This window comes from Acanthochromis polyacanthus, chromosome 9 (genome assembly GCF_021347895.1).
Source record: "Acanthochromis polyacanthus isolate Apoly-LR-REF ecotype Palm Island chromosome 9, KAUST_Apoly_ChrSc, whole genome shotgun sequence".
Lineage (NCBI taxonomy): Eukaryota > Metazoa > Chordata > Actinopteri > Pomacentridae > Acanthochromis > Acanthochromis polyacanthus.
Window position 1 is genome coordinate 28582782 of NC_067121.1, and position 19328 is coordinate 28602109.

Here is a 19328-nt window from a genome sequence, read left to right on the forward strand (position 1 = left end):
TTCAGGACAACCGCCTGCTAGGAGGTTATGAGTCAGTCTTGCATCATTCAGCAGTTTGTTTTCAGTACTCTTCAAAGCAGGCTTCATCCATGCAGTCATTAAGAATTTATACATTAATTTCAACTCATTCTATTGCCAAACTATGATCATGTAAACATTTTTAGAAAAAGAGTGTTTACTAACATGTAAAAAGTAGATATTTTTATGCTGTCTATGCACTTCTTAATGTCTATAATGTAAAATCTTTGAAATTCCACAAAATCAGTGCAAACATTTTTCTTGTCAGCCAGAACTACTTATGTGGTTGACTAATTGGTGGTATAGCCTGTTAAAATGCACCTGTACAGGAACAACAGCCGGAGAGAAATGGTCCCTGAAAGGTTCTGCCAGAAAAATAGCAATTTCTGGATGTAACTTTAGTTCTATTCATGCATGTGGACCCCTAAAACAGGCTTCATTACTGATGGTGTATGGTGACAGGCTTAGTCTAAAGTGTCCTATTAGGCTCCTCCTGAAATTAAATTAATAATACATTCTTAACAATTATATTAGTACCAGTTGCAATATTACTTTCTCAACAGTATGTGTAATATCAGTTTCTTAGTATTGTTGTGTTTCAATTTTAGGTGCAATATTTCACTGTCATGTGTAATATTTAATTTTCATACATAATATTACTTTAGTCCCTCAGGATTATTGTTGGTGTTGCTTCTTACTTTTCCTGTGTAGTCTTATTTTGGATTTTTATTAATGTATCATATCTAATAGAGTTTTTAAAATTATTATTAGGCCCTGTACTTATTCTCAGGTTTATTGTTTTTTTCTGAGAAACATCTGGCTCATAAATTTCACTCTGTTAAAACACTATGTTTTTCATATCTTATTTCATTATACTAGTGCTGGATTAGTATTGATCAGTCACAGTAAAATCAATCTCAAGTGCTGCATACTTAAAGGCTGCATAATTAAGAAGAATGTATCATATTTTATTACTATACCTACAAAAATATGATCTTCAAAGTACCACCAACTGCAGCTGCCAAATAAATGAGAAAAAAATAGCAGTCTAATGAGGCATCTTTCCTTGTTTGTTTTCAACCTTAACACACCCAGAGCAAATGAAAAATTGCACTGATTTATTACCATTTCTAAGCCAGTTTCTATTCATTTTTTATTGTTATTATTCCATAATTGTAGATCGCTCATACATACAGAACATACATACCGTAAAGGTATAGGTATATAAACATAAAAGCTTAATGTGTCTACCCTGTAAAATGTGGTGATTTTCATGTTTTTAATTTTACTCTCACAGTTCTGCTTTGGTTTCATCTTGTTATTTAGTTTTGCAGTCTTGCCCTGCATAGAAGGCTATCATCTCTTCAGCACTTTGGGTTTTCCTCCGGTTCAGGAGCCGGATCGGCGTAACGAAAGGGGTCAAAGAGGTCACGAGTGAAATCATAAGGATCAAAGTCGGGGCTGGCAGGTTTCTCAGTGGCTGCTGCTGCTTCAGGGACACTTTCCACTGGTTTTGCTTCTTTCTCTTTCACCACTTCTTTCTCCTCAGCAGGTGCCTCTGGTGCAGCGGTTTCCAGGATGGGGCGGGGAGGGTGGTCGATGAGGCAGTCAGGGTCCCAGTATGGGTCACAGTCGTACTCCATGCCTTTGAAAATGATCGGAGGAGGGGAAGGTGGCTCAGACTTTTTGGGAGCAGGAGGGGCCGGAGGTAGCTTGGGTGGAGGTGGAGCGGCAGCTTTTATCTCCTCCTCTGTCTGGGGCCTGCAGGAGGGGTTGTGTCTCGGGTCAAACAGCACTGGAACAGCCCCCGTCGGTAGGTACACGATATTAGGTTTGCACAGTGGGTCCTTGGGGTTGCACAGATAGATCCTCTGAGCGTTCTCCAGAGGGTCTGGTGTGGGATCAGGGGTGGTGGGAGGTGGAGGGGGCTGGGTGGTGGTGGTCGGCGCTGCAGTGGTTGTCTGTACACCCATGACATTTTGGTAACTGGAGGCGTCTGGGCCGTAGGTCAGCTCCAAGTGACGCATCTGCTGATACAGCATCCTGATCCTGTCGATCTCATAGAGCTGAAACCCAGAGGCACGAAAGGAAATGAAACATTTCAGCTGAATCACAAATATGTCAGAGGGCATTTTTAACTCATTCAACTTACTCCTTCAATGTGCCCAATGCTGTTGTAGAAGCGGTAGTAGGACTGAAAATCTGGGCTGCTTCTGTACCATTTTGGCTCAATGTTCCTCTTAGGCCGAGAATTAGTCAAGAAATCATGTGCTTTGGCAGAGTTGATACTGGCTGGATTTCCTGTTGAAGAACATGAGACCAAGAATGAAAAAAACAGCTTTAATTTAGTTTTAAAATTGAGAAGTACATGGTGTATAGAAATGTAATGACAGTTACAGATGAGACATGACCTGTCATTTTGGCGATTGGCTCAAAAATAACATTTTTCTGTCATGTTAGAGAAAAAAATGGTGTTAGCTGTTATAAAATTTGAATGTCAGAAACTGCTGAACTGTGATTTCACATTTTTAAAGACCTGAAATTCAGTTTTTTACGTAAAACCACAAAACGATCACATACACATTCATTTACTAGTAGAAATTTCCCAACTGTAATACAAATGTGTTTTCCTTTTTTGTTCTACTTAACAATCAGATTACAATTAGCAGAATGAGGATGATTTAATACCTTCAGGATTCTGTACTTTCATCAAAGATGTTACTTCTAGCAAACCTACAAGGAGGCAGAGGGTATATTAGAAATACAGCACAAACAACATAGTGGAAGACTTTACTCTGTAAAGCATTAAACAGCAACTACAACAGAAAGTGCAATTACAGCTTTGCAAATGGTGTCACAAGATTTTCTCTTTCAACACATTCAACATGCAGTAATGGATAAAATCAAAAATGCAATATAAAAGGCCTTTGTCTTCTTTTTTCTTGTTATCAGTTAAGGCATCTATTCTACTGACTGTGTATAGTGTTTCATATGGCTGTTAACTCTTTGATGGTTTCATATGGTGAATCATTCCATGCATTTTACTTTGACAAACCTGGCATTAATAGCAGGCAGCAAATCACTCTCAACAAAGACACTTGGGAAATCATCCTTGACATCTGCAATTGCAATATCACACATGCATATTATTTTCATTGTGTGCTCTGTCTTGCATCACTGTTGTTATTCACAAAAGTGTTTTCAACTTGCATACGTAAAACAGTGAAAGCACGAAAAAGTACACAAAAATTACTTTGTTTTCAATGGAAACATCACCTGCCATAGTGTTTTTGAACTTACAGAATATTTACAGTTTCTTGAGAAATTACTGCTGGACCTTGTTTTTTAATTATGTTAGTGGTCTTAATTTTATTTTCCAATCATCATTTTTCTGGTACATTTGCAGAAAATATTTTAAACAGAATATATGGCACATTAATTCTCTCAGTGTCATGTCAGCTGAAAATAAAAATAAATGCTCTACTTCAAAATTGAACATGGAGTAAAAAACCTGAACCTGCTCACCTGCTGCTGCATCTCCCCAGTCCTGGTTTATTCTGCTGGCCAGCATTACTATTCGTAAGTACTGCAGTGCATAACGGGGCCATTCGATTGGCCAGCGGACTGCAAGCAGGCCCAACTCCACCCCTCATGCATGTTGTCTTGAGACGTGGGAGAGCTCATTAGCACACCGAGCATGAACCAGCAGTAAAAGACAGACTTCAAACAAAATGTGATTCCTCGTAAAGCCACAAGAAACAGTCCTGTAACAGCAGGGCACCCAATGGGTGCACGGGCAGTCTGGTTCCTCACCTGTAAGTACAGGGGGTCACACTCTAGAGTTTATCAATCATTCAAGGCAGAATTCATACTCACAAATTAAGATAATTTTCTTAAATATATAGCTGTCAAACATGGATGTTTCAGTTGCTTGAAGGACCACATATACAATACAGAGAGACATGCACCGTGCTACTGTAGACGGATTCTTCACAGAACATGTCTCGCAGGTGAAAATTAACCCTCTGCCTCAAAACAGCTGGATATGTGCTTTTAACTTTGGTCTCAGACAGTCAAAAAAATAGAGGAGGAGTTGAGTCAACTGCTGTTTAAGTCCCCAAGAAATATGCAGGAATTATGGGCTAGCTAGCTTGACCAAGCACCAAGTCAGTGTAAGACATCCTGGGAAATGTTGTTTAGAGATCTCAAAAACTCTCCTTAAAAAACATATTTCTGAAAGACATAAGATGGAATTAATATATAAAGACGATATCTGGATTAGATGTTGCGAACATACTAAATTTTGTCCTCTGTCTCCGTACTGTCAAATTTTGGGGACAAATTGTTGTGAGATCCCAGATGCTCACAATAAAATGCTATTTGCATTTACTATCTACTACTAGTAGATCAACACATAAGTGTGGGATCAAGATGAGATGGGATCTGTATGAAACCATGGTGGAAGAACTACCATACATTTCAAAAACAAGCTGCATTAATGATTAGTGATGATGGTAAATTAAAAAAATAATACAAATGGTAGAAGACCTTGATGACCACAGGGATTAAAGTTTTCCACATTTTCTTTTTGCTCACTGCCTGTCAGTGTGCTCACTTTGCTGTTTTTGCCGTGGCGCAAATTTTCTCCCTCAAACCAGCAGGTAAGACTGCGATCAAAGAGCATAAGGAGGAGACAGTGAGTCTGAGGGCTTCTGCCTGGTGGCTAATCATCATACTGTAATTACTCACATGACAAAAAGGAAGGGTAAGGGTACCTGTTACTGTTAAATGATATATATTTATTTTTACCTGAACACCCAGAAAAACTATGGAGTTAGAACAGTCTCGCCAAATAAATCCATCTGTTTTACAGAATGTATGAGATGGTGAAAAAAATGGAGCAGATTTCTTATTTTATTTTGCAGCCTTGTTTGAGTATCATGTGTATAATACTTTAATAAGGCAACAGCATTCGATAATTTACAGACTGATGAATCTAGTCTTCTAAAATGCTAGTTAAAAAGGAACATTAAAGCAAATGGTGTGTAAAATATGCTGTCACGTGTTTACAGTTCAGAACCGAATAATGGTAACAGTAGTATACAATGTTGAATGAGCTGTAAAATGAATCACTGATTTTGTTATCTTGACATGTATATGATTATTTTATGATGCCTATAAAAGACTTCAAAACTGATTAAGCTAACAGCTCATAGTTAAAATGAATCATTGACTTATCATGAAAAGCATAAAATATATCACTAAGATCTTATTTTATGATTTAAAAAATACTTAAAGATCGATGAACCTAAAATAACACACATTTAATTTTCAGCATACTGCAGCTTTTGTTGCACAGCTTTACACCACCTTTATGGTGTCAATTATAGTAACATTTGCCCCTGTGACCTTGAAGTGAAATTACACCTTGTCCTAGAGCTCTCTGCGGGACACAAGAGGACCCACTGCAGACCACTGCTTCCAGCTCATTTCAAAACCTCAGCAGGAATTTACCCTCTTTCCCTGTAGCAACTGAATTTTGATTCTGATTACCGTGCTGCACATTTATCTGCCAGATAAACACACTATTATGGCAGATATTTGGATGTAACTGTACTGCAAAAGGACATTTGCAATTCCTGGACAACATTAAATGTGATTTTCCACTGACGACCCACACAGTCCACCTTCACTAAGCCCACATGCAGCAAAAAATTGCTGTGAAGATCTAGTTGCCAAAGCAGAACTGAGCCATAACATAGCCTCATCTCTGCTGACTATTTACCTCAACTGGCTCTAAGCTGACACTATAAATCCAAAGAATCACTAGAACCAGATGTCAGCTTTTAATAAACCTAAGACACATGTCAACTGTAGTCTCTACTTAAAGCTGCCTCAACAGTGGTGGTCTTTATGGAAGTATTTATTCATGCTTGACATATTATACGCATATAGCAAATATTTATTAGCTGAAAATGATCACTTGAATGTAATACATATCAAATCCATGTTGCAATTCTGTAAAATAAAGACTGAATTTACAGAACATGCATTCCCACAGGACAAAAAGCAAAAATGTAAATGAAAAATTATGTCTGTATTCAGTTTAGTTGCAGTTTCCAGTTCCTGGTATTGATCATCTGTCACACTAACAAGGTGTACTAAAGTGTTTTTATACTATGACAGTAAGAAATAGTCCTTAATACTTGTTCCTCCACAGGGAAATGAATTAGACAATGTGTAACAAAAATAAATGTGGACTAATGTGTGAGAAAGACCAAGTGGTATGACTCATAATGCTCATCTGCAGCAGAGGAGGCTGCAGTTTTAGGACTGCAACTGCAGGAACCTTGTTCGTTGCGTCAGCACCACCTACCAAACTGGAAGATAGCAAAAGCGTACAACTGAACACATTTACATATTTTCAAACCAAAATACTGCTTCTCGTTTAAATGGTTTGGTCCACCCAAAATACAGCTGTTTGTTCTGGCATGTATAGCTTTATAAGTTTATTCTACCCAGATAGTACTTTCTAATGACAGAGGTATGGTTTTAAAGGTTCAGTACACCCAAAGCGGCACTTTCTGTCCAAGTAGTCACAGTTTTAATAGTTTATTCCACATAATAGTTATTGCTATAGCATGAGTGATTGAAAAGCTGGTTGCAGTTCGTGGAGGATAATTTGGTCTGATTACTGCAGTCCTGAAAATTTAGTCCTCTGTGGTAGACACACACACTGTTCACACTCAAGCAAACAAACAAAGTACTACTAAAATGCAGATGACTGTATAGTGGTGGAAATACATAAAGCTTCAAAGGGGTCTCTATGGTTCCTATGTGAAGTGTGGCCTCCCATATTTTACCCTCCGTGGAAAGCACCTAACTGTCAAATGAAGGACACATCCTGAAAAGTCCTTCTGCAGCCTTTCCAGTAGGTGGCAGCACATTATCAGCCCGGAAATGTTTGGCTCGTTATGTCAGTTCCTTTAAGGATATCGAAGTTTTGTAGTTCCTGTGTTGTTGACCTGTCAGCGTTGTAGTACAAGCTGTCACTGCTGATAATTTGTCTGTCCTTCTGGTAGTTGCAGCTTTTCTCCAACCATACAGCAAGTACCGGGGCGTCGGACGCACAGCGTGGTTCGTACTAAACTGCTCTTAGCGGTGTCAGCTATACGGCGAGCTAACGGCTAAAGTTAGCCAACAGGTTGACAGCTAGCCTGCTAGCATTTGACGGTATCTAGCAGCATTAGCCAGCTTGCTTGCAGTTAGCTACCTAGGCTGCTGGCAGTACGAGGGGAGGAAGCCGCCCACTACTTCAAAGCAGCATTCCAGACAAAGGAGTGAACAGTAAGTAAGCAAAAACTTAAAACAGCTGTCTAACGTTAGCAACAGTCAGGGCCAGTAATGTTAGCAAATTGATTTTAAGGATTTCTGCCAGAGGGTTTCTACGGTTGGAGTGCATAACCAGTTTCACCAGTATAATCACTCTGTCAGCTGTTCTGGTCACTGGTTTCCCTTCTGTCATTACCACAGAGAGACTGTGTTAACTAAAGTTAACTTTTAGTGTGTCGTTGTCTGTTTCTGTAACCTTATAAGGAACATTTTGAAATGGACAAGGATCCAGTCATTGGGAACATTGTGTGAAATGGTGCTGAAGCTTGTGGTTTTAAAGTGTGGTTCAGGGAACCATTTGCTGGCCGGGAGAGGATTGTAGTGGCCCGCTAACAAAAAGGATATTTGATTTCTGTATTTTAACTTTACTAGAAGCACAAGAGTAAAGACAGCACTGACCTGTCTTTGGATCTCTGTGTCCAGTTTACTTAGAGTATTCTCACAGCTGAAACAATAAGTCTATTAACAGATCAGTCAGTAGTAGAGCTGGAGGGATTAATTGATTAGCGGTCAACTAATTATTCATTGCCATCTGTTTTGATAGCAGAGTAATAATTTTGGGTAATTTTCCAAGAAGATGAAAATCTAAATTCAATTTCCGCTTTCCTCCTTTGTGATGGTACACTGAATATCTTTGGGTTGTAGAATAAAACAAGACATTTGAGAACAAACTTAACTTCAACCAAACACTTAATCAGTTAATCAAGAAAATTGCAGCACTGATGTATAGAAAATGAACTGTTTTAATAATTTGTTTATTTCAGTAATTTATTGAGTGAAAAATGACAAACATTTGTTTGATCTGTTGTCTCAATTGTGACCATTTAGTCTTTCTCTTTGTTTAATGTCATTGAAAAAATATGAAAAAAATAGATTTTGGACTGTTGGTAGAAGGAAGGAAGGAAGGGATTTGAATGTGTCCCTTTGCATCTGTTAAAATGTGGTGACCATTTTTTAAAATGAGTATATTGTCAGATTAAATCATTAATAAACATTTAATTCCAACCCTAAATACTGGTAGCCTTTTTTAAGTCTTACTCATCCGTAACTCTCTTAGATTGGATTACACGAGTGTCATCATCATCATAAATGAGGTTACTGGGCCTGTTGTGAACCTGGTAGGCAAAGCATCTGGTCAAACAAGACCTGACGCTGTCCTTTTGTTGCTTACTTATTATAGCAACCACTCTCAGCAATGGATACATGTGCTGTTCATGTAAATCTCGTCTGTCAGTGTGTCTGAGCCCTGCAAGGCTTCTCAGTCTCAGAGCTCTGCTGCTGCCAAGAGAGAGAGAGGGGCAAGGGGGCACTTGAGTGAGTGCCCAGTGTTGGATCAGGTAGCTGTCACCACCAGGAACGTATTCTGCCACGTCCTCCAGTCATTGTGCTGAATTCCACTTTCATAAGTGATATAGCAGCACAAGTCACAAGGCTGTTGTTATGACTTAAGAGCAAGTAAAGAAGTGACAAAGCTGGACATTTCAAAATATTAAACCCTCCCTTTAATGAGCTGTGATTTCATTCTAGTGGCATAATGGAATGTGTGGAATGGGGCAGAGCCTTAACCCATAATACAGGAGCATTTGTAACGGGACGTCAGTGCTGGTTTCTTTTGTGTCCCTGTAGTCTGACAGACAGGGTGGGTGTCTCATCATTCATGTGCATAACATTCTTAAAGGAAACTTTTTTTTATTAAGAATGTAAGACCATGTCCAAAAAGTAACAGACTATCTTAGGCCAGTCCTGTTCTCCCAGGATACACAGGACAGTTGTAGACTCCATCATGAAACTACTGACTGAACTTAGACACTTCCATATTTAAATGCTTCTGAAAATTACTTTGAAGTCATTCCTTTTATCATTGTTGGTTACTAATTTATGTACATTTTAAAGCCAAAATTTCAAACTCTTGACAGTTTCAGCTTGTGAGATGAGTGTTTCTGGGTTTGGGACTGGGGTTTTTCCTGTTTTCGAACTTGCTATTGTGAACATCAGTCCAGTTATAATAAAGGAAGTGAGTCTGTGATACCTTATCTGACAGCAGTCTATGCGTTTCTGCTTTTTTTCTGACTGTTTGATGAACAAAAATGTCTTTTATCTAGGCGTCAATACTTAAAACCACCGACTGCTATTTTTGTACTCTGTGCTTATCATTTTGGTCCTGGTGATTTTCCTTTGCTGCTGGCTAAAAAATGTTTGGAGGGGGGCAAAAATTCCTCTAGGCGCAAAAAAATGCAGGGAGCTGTTGGTTTAATGAAAGAAGCAATGCGAACGCTTCCCCGTGGCTTTGGGAATTTCTGATAGGCATTTTTGTTTTTACAGTTTTGTGATGTTTTGCTAAAAAAAACTATTTGGACATAAATTGTGAAAACAACCAGCAGATTAAACTGTCATCAGTATAGTTATTTATTTGCAGTCCTATATTATGATATTAGCTACAGATATTCTGGATATTGAGTTGGCTGAAATCCTATACATACAACTTTCCAAAAATTGGCAAATCCTTGTCTTCCTGTCAATTGTCTTGTCTTCTTGACTATTTATCTCCTTGCCTCATTGTTCCCTTGTCTTTTTGTGTCTTTTTGGCCTGCCTCCTTGTCTCATTGCCTTCTTTTCTCTTTGTCTCCTTGCCTCTTTGTCTTCTGTCTCCTGCATTTTTGTCTCCTTGTCTCTTCGTCAAAAACAGATTTTTGTTCGCCTTATAGTTTCCTCTAATAATAGGTTGTGCAAAGACTTCCAGCTGGCTGTTATGTGCATAACAAAGTCAGATGAAGTCAATCAGCAGCTGCTATGAAAGTACGCACAGTGGTGGCCTGATGTCTCTCGTGAAACTGGACTCGATGTCCCTTTGTCAAATGTGATGTTAACTTGATCTTGGACATCAGAAGAGAATGAGTTAATTGAGGGTTCATTTTCTGTATGTTGGGGGACAAAAAGTTTTATGTTGGAACAGGTGGTGCTTGCATGATTTTCAGTTGACCTTTATTTGTATGCCAAGTGAGAGCTCTTCAGTTTCCTCTGTTACTGGGTCAGAGTTGACTCAGCACATGTCACCTGCCACATCCCCCGAGGTGTCTCGATTTACAGTCTGTCTGTAAAGTATATTTTGTGTGTATATTGTGATTATGTAACACAGAGTTCATGTTCAGAATGTGGGCACAGTGTGAAGCTGAGCATGTACATCTGTGCGTAGCTTTATTTGTTTATACTGGGACATAGCACAGCAGTGTACGTAAAGTATGGTGCGTTTTTAGCTGAATTTCTCTTGGACCATGACCTAGATGGAGGCCCAAAGCTCCAGTGGGCTGTTGCTGTCCAGAAAGAGAAGAAGAGACGGCTCCAATGGGGAGACCGAGGACGGAGAAAGACTTGGGAAAATCCCCAGATGCACTGTGGTGAGTCAGCTGTGTGCTTCGGCTGTCTGTTTGTCCAGCAGTTTCTGTAGGTTCTGTCCATGTGCCAGTTTGGTTGTGTATGCAAATGTCCATGACATTCTGATAACAATATGGTTGATAAACTTTAAACTTTTAATGCTTTCTGCACAAATCTAAAATGATTTTTGTTGGATTATATGTTGGTTAAATGTCTTTGCAGTATTGTGTAAAATTTGCACACCTGAGCAGAGAGGACACTAAGAGATGCAGTTTCTATATATTTCAGATTGCATCTGATGAGTACTGTGCTTAAAATGTCATCTCTTCACCCACAACAGCACCACCCTTTATTTCTACACCTGTCGGGAAAAGAATGTTCAGAGAAATACAACATGATGCCACTTTTTTCCAGCCAGAAGATGAAATGATTCAGTTTGGTGTACAGAAGTTATAGTTTTGTGAATCAGAAGAAAACTTGTTTCAGTACTGATCGTCTCTCATTCTGCTGGTTCGGGCATTTTAGGGTTTGAAGCACCCTGCACCTTTTGCAGATGAGCTGGTGCCAGCTGATGGTAAACCCTATGAGAGAGTCAGCATGGACGAGGCCAAGAGGGGCACACCACGTGAGTCTGAATCTTTTACTCTCTCAGCAGATGTGTCTTCATTTGACAGTTTGTTTGTCTCTCTAATTCCTCCCCATACGTATTACCCTCCTCTCCTTGTCTTTCTTATCCAATTCTCCTTTCTTTTCTTTCTTCTCTCAGTCTTAAGTACATTAATACCTGTGCACAAACAAGCTCAATATTAGCTCCACTTCATACAGACCAGGTCTATAATCTCTGCTCATCTTGTCTCTTTTCTCTCCGTCCAGCTGACAGACCAGTGCGGGTTTATGCAGATGGCATCTTTGATGTTTTCCACTCAGGTCACGCCAGAGCTCTCATGCAGGCTAAATGTCTCTTCCCAAATACACACCTCATTGTTGGAGGTAAGTGTCAATCTGTGACTGTCTGTATCCATGTAGCTATGAATGTTGTTAAACCAGCGGTATGGAACTATAGTCTCCATCATCTGGCAGTGAGAGTTACTACACAAACACTGTCAAGGTGTGCTTCTCATGTATGCCTCACCATCAGTCACCTGTAATCAGTCCCCTGAACACTAATTTTTAATTTTTATCTGGGGCAGCAACAACCTTCTCTTGGACACTTCCTTGGTCTTTGTTGCCATAGCCTACTTTGTTTATGCCACTATCCAGCTGGTCCTTTCTTCAGATCTAGAAAACCAGTCATGGCTGGTCGATGTAAAAAGCATCGTTTACAGTGTGCCAGCACAGGAATATCGCCAAATAAACCTGATTTGAAACAGTGGTGTGATGCAAAATACAGGAAGACTTGCATGCTGCTGATTGGATCAATCAACATTTTTACGATTCATTTGACAAAGGATTGAATGTAACAGATGTTCATTGATAAGCAAGTACTGTTCTCCAGCTTTAAATGTTGGATGTTCAAACTGAATGTCTCTATCAGGCATTATGCATGTTCATCACATTACAGTCTTGACTAACTTTCATATAAAAATGGAAAAGGCGAACAGTGTGTTTTTTATGTTGCAGTGCAGTAAAATACTTGCTACCTTTGGTCTCAGTAATTCCCTCAGCTGACACAAAAAAGACCTGAGCGCTTTTTTTTCTCCATTGCCCGCTGCTTTACTTTCTGTGTATGCACAGGTTCAAAGCCTTCAGTCCTTTTTGTTCTGAATTTCATAGTAACTTTTGTGAATATTTCTTGCCATTCACAGTGTGCAGTGATGACCTGACCCACAAATACAAGGGCTTCACAGTGATGAACGAGGATGAGCGATACGATGCTGTCAGACATTGTCGCTACGTGGATGAAATAGTCCGAAACGCTCCGTGGACATTAACGCCAGAGTTCCTCGCAAAACATCGCGTAAGTTAATGTCACAGAGAAACACTGAGATGAAAGACATGAATGGACTCCATCTGTTGATTTACTAAAATCTATTGATTTTTAGTCAAAGGATCTATGAGAATGAGCTGACCAGCCGCCCTCCCTGATCCTGTGTAACCTTCTCTCTGCTGTTTTTTTTGTGTGTATTTTAGTTTTTGTACTATTTGTAGATGTGAATCTACTGTGTTGATGTATGTTGTAATGACCTCTCCAGATTGACTTTGTGGCTCATGATGACATCCCATACTCCTCAGCGGGCAGTGATGACGTGTACAAGCACATTAAAGAAGCCGGTGAGTGCCAAAGTAGCCACGAGCGTAGCGTGACATGCAAGTAAGAGTAAATACAGGATCCAGCATTGTATTTACTACTGCCACCATTACTGATAAGGGACGGTATACGAAGCTTGGATTAAAATATAAATGTGTTAGAAGTTTTTTGAAGTTTGATTTTGTGCATTTCCACATCATGAAGCCTTGAGGGTATAAGTAGTTTGATGAAAAGTAGCATTTGTAATGAGTCTTAACTGAGCTGCATTTGTTGTCAGGAAATAGACTGAGAATAATACGCTCTTTGTGAGTCCTTCCTGCACTGGATGAGAAAAATGTACCAGCTGAGCAAGATGTCAGCTGGGTTAAATTCAGAAATTGAAATTAGTGCCATTTTAGTCATTTTTGAATGTTCAGAGGCTAATCTGTCCTCACCTCACAGTGATGAATTCAAACTACTAACTTCACAAATGAGGGGCATCAGTGCAGGTAATAGAAATGACAACTGACACAGCATTAAGGACACTATAATAACATTCAAACAAGAAGACTAGCATGTCAGAATTAGCCTTTTCTCACCTAGTTTGACAGGTTCTCCACGTTTTGTTCTGGTGACTAATGGGAACAAAGAATACGGTTGCATTTAAAAGAGCAAACATGTCATTTGCTTCCCTAAACATGCAACTACTTGACTGTCAAGGTCAGGAGCATTGAACCAGAGTAGTCATGTGTACTTTGACCTTGGCGTTTCTTTCCTCCTAAACTCTTCTGCGTTTTTTTTTTTTAGGTATGTTTGCTCCCACCCAGCGGACGGAGGGCATCTCCACCTCTGACATCATCACTCGCATCGTCCGCGACTATGATGTCTACGTCAGACGTAACCTGCAGAGAGGATACACGGCCAAGGAACTTAACGTCAGCTTCATCAACGTAAGAAACTTTGCTTTAACAGAGTGTGAAAGAGTGAGCTGTAGCTGCACCACACTGTGCCAAATTGTGATGACGTTCATCACCACTGCAGGCTCAGAGCAATGAATAGCAGCATGTTCTGAGCTCCCTCCCTGTTCTGGAGATTATAAGGAAGTCTGTAAAGTCTCTGTGATATTCTCTCAGTACTTTAATAGCATCTTTCTGAATCTTAGTGGTCTTGAGTTTCGTTTCACGCTGGTGTCCTTGTTAGTAAACTATTATTTCTAACCTCTCTTCTTTCCCTCTTATCAGGAGAAGAAGTACCACCTGCAGGAGCGTGTGGACAAAGTGAAGAGAAAGGTACGCGATGTTGAGGAGAAGAGCAAGGAGTTTGTCCAGAAGGTGGAGGAGAAGAGCATCGACCTCATCCAGAAATGGGAGGAGAAATCCAGGGAGTTCATCGGCAACTTCTTGCAGATGTTCGGCCCTGAGGGAGCCCTGGTGAGGACGCCGGTTTAATTTGTACTTGAGTCACTTTTTAATAAGGGTGCTTTATTAGTAAGGCATACGCATTTACAATGTTAACGGTGTGGGTGACGTGTTGCAGCTGGAACGAGGCTTTACACACATCTAGGATCTGCCATTCCAGAGTTATCATCGGAAAAGAACAAAACACTGATGAAAACAAAATACTCACAACTAAAATGAAACTAATTTACTCTCATTTCTGCTGCCCATGTTTCAGTGCAGGCTTTTACTTTGAAAAATGCCTTTATATTTCATGTGATTTTGGTTTTATTCTGTTCTTGCCTTCGTGCAGAGATTTGAAATGTGCATAATATGGTTAATCCACAAAAACATTCAACCTTTGGTCACTTTAAAAGGTAATTCCAGTCATTCAGTGTTGCTTTTATATTGTTGGAACTCTGAAGAGACACTTTAAAGGAAGAGAGATCAGAGTGTTTTTGTCCCTCGTTCGGGTCAAGAGATTTTTGGAGGGAATTCCAATTGATTGCTGCAGCAAAGCAGAAGGAATTCCGGTCATTGAAATACTTTGAAATTCAAAATTTCAGCCCGAGAGTGTTAGTGGAGGATGCAAGACTTTTTTTTTTTTACTTTGTGACATTTTTCATAATTTGTAATTTTCATGTTGAAATTCAACATCAACGAATTTACCATGTATGGTTTCTTGCCCGTTAGTGGTAAAAAATAAAAATAAACATTCCAAGAAATGTATAAATCATCACTTAGCACAACTACTCAACTGTTAAATGTGTGAGTTTCGTCAGCTAAGCATGGTTAGTTTTGATGTTTTAACCGAAAATGTGGAAGAGAACTGAACTTTTTCCTTGTTTTTCCAACTTCAGAGAAAAGAGAAAGTTTGATACATTCCAGGGCTCTGCTGATTGGTCAGATGCCGTGTTCTGTAACGTAGCGTGATCTTCAAAGATCGGCTGGGTGAAAACCACATGCTTCTCAACCTCACTGAGAGGCAGATATTTAATGTGTGGAAGTTCCCAAATATGATCACTTGCCCCATCAAAATCAAATAGCGATTTGCAGTGAAGTAGATTCAAGATTCAAGAACTTTTTTGTCATAGGCACAGCAGAAACACGGTGGTTACCCTGAGGGATGAAATTCTTATTGTGCGAACTCACTTCACACAACTGAAACAAATAAAATGAAATGAGATCAAATGAAATAATGAATAATAAATAGAATAAAACAAAATAAGATAGATAATAGTTTCAAATATATTCTGTGTGCAAATGTTGGCAATACTGTCATATGTAGACAGTCAAGGGATGTGTGCAAAATATGGTTATTTCTAGATATTGCAGATGAGTCGGTGATTTAGTCGCCTGATGGACTGTGGATAAAAACATTTTTTTTAGTGTGGTGGTCCTTGCTTTCACACTCGTGTAGCGTGGAAGTGTGATTAAAGTAGATGAAGTACTGGTGCAGTAGTTTTAGCTTTAAAGTGTACATGTAGACATTAGCCCACACACAAACCATCTCACTCATCGCTTGTTGGTATTTGTGGTTGCATATGATTCATTCATTTTAATCAGTTAGGCAGACAGGTTTTAGCATCACACTGACTCACAGTCTATTCTCAGTGTTTGAAATGTTTCCACCATCTTCCTCTCCATGTCTCTTTCCTCTATTGAACTGCTTTGGTCTGGTCTAACAGCTGATCTCTTCTTATTTCCCTCCACAGAAACACATGCTGAAGGAAGGAAAAGGCCGCATGCTGCAGGCCATCAGCCCCAGACAGAGCCCCAACAGCAGCCCCACCCGGGAGGAGCGCTCCCCCTCTCCCACCTTCCGTCTCCCCTTCTTCTCCAAGACCTCCCCGCCTCCCTCGCCTCCCCCCCACCACAGTGGAGCCCGCGGATACCTCATCAGTGAGGACGACGACGACGAAGACGACGACGAAAACTAGACGGAGCTTGAATCGGTCGGGTCACAGTCAGCGCTGCCAGTTAGCCGAGCTGTTGAGTAGCGTGGCTTTCATCGAGCTCCTGCTTCAAATCTTTTATTTTCTTTCTGTTCGTGGTTTTACTCCGACCTTTAGCACTTCAGCGTTACGGTAACTGTAACAACCAGGTTCTCCACAGCTCTCTGTTTTTACCAGCCAACTTTCATCCTTTTTATTTCTGTGTAAAGGTCAGTAAAGGTTAGCAATAGTCACCCGAGTTCTTTGAACTTTAGTCCCATTTACCTCTGTCACTTTTTCATGTTTTTTTGCATTTGTTAGTCACTCACTGTCACTTGAGAATATTTCAGTTGTCACACGTGGTGCACTCTTGCATCTGTGATGGTGTTCTTAAGGTTGGCATCGTAGTGTAGTAGGAGTTTTTTTATTTTTGTCTTGGCTTTAGCGGGAGGATTCGCAGGATTTTGGTCACCTGTTGAAGCTGCGCTTGTAGTTTTGATGTGGGAGAGGCGAGCTGAGGAATCATGAAGACTGTTGAATAACTCTGGGCGGACGTTTGTCAGAACAGATCAGGAAACCGAACTATGGCGGAGCAGTTTGTATTCTGCTCGTACTAACAAACCTTGTTTTTGTTTTTTGTATTAACAGGGAAGCTCCAGATTACATCCAATCTGAGTTGAATGTGAGAGTAGATGTGTTTAATGTCTACTGAACAGCAGCCTTTTCCTGAGTTTGTCTGCCTGCATCGGGGCTTCGCCTGTCTCTATTTGTGCATGCAACATTTGTGTGTGCAAGCTCTTGAGTCCGCATGTTTGAAATGTTTTCTGTCAACGTTTTCCATCTGTTGACAGATCTGGGTTCAGCTTTGACTTTGCTGCATAATAATAAATTTGCTTTTAACTTGTCTGCTGACGAGAATCAGTCTTTGGAAGACTAGTTTCAAACTCGACGCCTTTCAGTGGCGTAAATGAGCGAATGGCCCATTTAAATGCTTATTTTTGTAGGTCTTCATCCCAGTGCTTTCTCAGTCTGAGCAGAGAATCAACATTAGCAAGGCTGGACTTACTTTATTTTTCTTTGTAATGCAGATCTGGGCCTGTAGGGAACTAATATTTTTTATTTCATATGACACACATGATGACAATAAAACGCTTTAATCTATCCCAGAACGTCAGAGAAATGTCAAAATGCCCTTCTTCTTACAGAAACGTGTTCAGTTGGACTCACAAGCACAAAACAGGTTTCCTTTGGGTAGCACACTTACACGGTGAAACACACACGTCCGTCCTTCAAAGACAGGACTTCCACTAGAGCAAACTGCGCTCACAGCCTGCATTAATCGGTTTAGAGTTGTGTTTGAACTACTACTAACTCCAGATCAACGCTTATGTAGCTACCTCCTTCCCTGAACTGATTCTGTTTCCTACAATAAGCACAAATATGATGATTATGTTCTTTCTTTTCTGAACAGAGCCATTGTTGCAGCACTGAAGCAATGTGACGTGGTGGAATATTTGACATTTTCCAGTCTGTGCGTGTGTGTGTGTGTGTGTGTGTGTGTGTGTGTGTGTGCGTGTGTGTGTGTGTGTCCTGCATCTCCAGTGATAAAGCATGTGTTGTGTCTTCTCTGTAACCGAAAACATCACAGGTGACCTGAAGATGTAATGCAATACAGTTAGATAATATAAATGTTAACAGATGTCAGATTGATCTGTTCTGGGCTTGGTTTCCCAAAAGCACTTATGATTTCAATCAGCAACAACGCCTGCCTCTGTTCCTGTCAGATTTAATGGTTGGAGGGGAAATGACTGCAAAGGACTCCTACAGTTATTAAACCCTGCTTTTGATATTGAAAGGATTGAACCAGTATCGTTTGCTGAGGAAATCCAGCCTACATTTTGGTGCTAAGATACTTTCGGGAAGCCTCGCCTTCATTCTTGTGGAGTCTTTTCCTTTAAGTCGGTGTGAAACTTGTCAGTAAGTGCATGTCCACGTTAAAGAGCGAGCTCCAGTGGCTGGCCAATAACAGCCACTACTACCACTAAGAGGCATACAAATGTAAATGTTTTTAACAGCGGTTGTTTTAATCGTGTTATTTTACTGTTTTTGGGTTGTTTTTGTTTTACGTCCTGGGTGTAGAGGAAGAGCAAGACGGGAAAGCTGTATTAAAATGTGTTGGCCAAAGCGTTTCCTGACTAAAACTGATTATGTTGTCTCCTGTGGTTTTATATAACTGATGAGTTTATGCTAATGCTAGATTTACCATCTATTCCTTCACAGTTCAAACCTGGAGGTTAAGTTTCAGTACAGTTTACTCTCAATTTATTTGTCATAGAGGACAGTTTAGAAGGCTGGACTGAAGGAAGTTCTGTTGCAACCACTGTTACTCAAGTGCTTCCTCATTTTAGACAAAAGGCTCGTTTGAGATGAAGCGCACCTCTTCTGGAGAGCAAAATGCAGCAGCAGGGAGCAGAACTGAAAAGCTGTGGTGAAGTTGGGTAGTTTCCAGCATCATTAAATCTGATTCCAGTTTAATAAAATGTTATGACACCCATGTATCAGTTTGCACAGAGCCTCCAATAGTTTTATTCATGACAGAGTAGCCTATTAAAAACACTGTACATGTCATTGGTGATTCAACCTCCATTTTTCATAAATTATTCTTTCTAGTGCAGACCTAACAAATGGAAAACACCAATAGTCAAATATAGTAAATTTAAAAAAAGCTTTCAGTGTTGATCTGTCAGATAATTAAACTGTTAAACAGACATTTGTGTTGTTAAAAGCTTGAATTAAATCAGTCCAGTGTTAATATACAATGGACTAGAACGAGATTTTGTATGCAGTTTATGATCTATAATATGAACGAGTTTTACCTCTGACTGATAAATGTCACCACCAACCACACTTTTTTTTTTAACAGAATAAGAAGTAAAATCAGAAATAAAT

At 39.8% G+C, this 19328-nt stretch overlaps 2 protein-coding genes across 2 annotated transcripts; one reads left to right on the forward strand and one right to left on the reverse strand.

Annotated features, from left to right (window-relative positions):
• Positions 1-1121: 1121 nt before the first annotated feature.
• LOC110948025 (uncharacterized) lies at positions 1122-2436 on the reverse strand. The gene is made up of 3 exons (XM_051953684.1): positions 2430-2436; positions 2171-2319; positions 1122-2084 (listed from the first exon to the last, which is right to left on the reverse strand). The coding sequence occupies exons 1-3, from the start codon at positions 2434-2436 to the stop codon at positions 1383-1385; spliced, it is 858 nt and encodes a 285-aa protein (XP_051809644.1). The 3' UTR covers positions 1122-1382.
• Positions 2437-7001: 4565 nt separating this feature from the next.
• On the forward strand, positions 7002-18584 carry pcyt1aa (phosphate cytidylyltransferase 1A, choline a). Its single transcript, XM_022189431.2, has 9 exons — positions 7002-7365; positions 10692-10805; positions 11308-11407; positions 11656-11772; positions 12588-12739; positions 12975-13053; positions 13817-13959; positions 14251-14439; positions 16161-18584. The coding sequence occupies exons 2-9, from the start codon at positions 10692-10694 to the stop codon at positions 16383-16385; spliced, it is 1119 nt and encodes a 372-aa protein (XP_022045123.1). The 5' UTR covers positions 7002-7365; the 3' UTR covers positions 16386-18584.
• The last annotated feature ends 744 nt before the right edge of the window (positions 18585-19328 follow it).

Bases quoted from the DNA above. Each gene is read 5' to 3' on its own strand.
- LOC110948025 (XM_051953684.1), bottom strand. The intron at 2,085-2,170 runs GTAAGTTGAATG...TCTGGGTTTCAG, and splicing joins GCATTGGGCACATTGAAGGA to CTCTATGAGATCGACAGGAT.
- pcyt1aa (XM_022189431.2), top strand. From the start codon at position 10,692: ATGGAGGCCCAAAGCTCCAGTGGGCTGTTGCTGTCCAGAAAGAGAAGA. The intron at 12,740-12,974 runs GTAAGTTAATGT...TGACCTCTCCAG, and splicing joins AGTTCCTCGCAAAACATCGC to ATTGACTTTGTGGCTCATGA. The intron at 14,440-16,160 runs GTGAGGACGCCG...TTCCCTCCACAG, and splicing joins TCGGCCCTGAGGGAGCCCTG to AAACACATGCTGAAGGAAGG.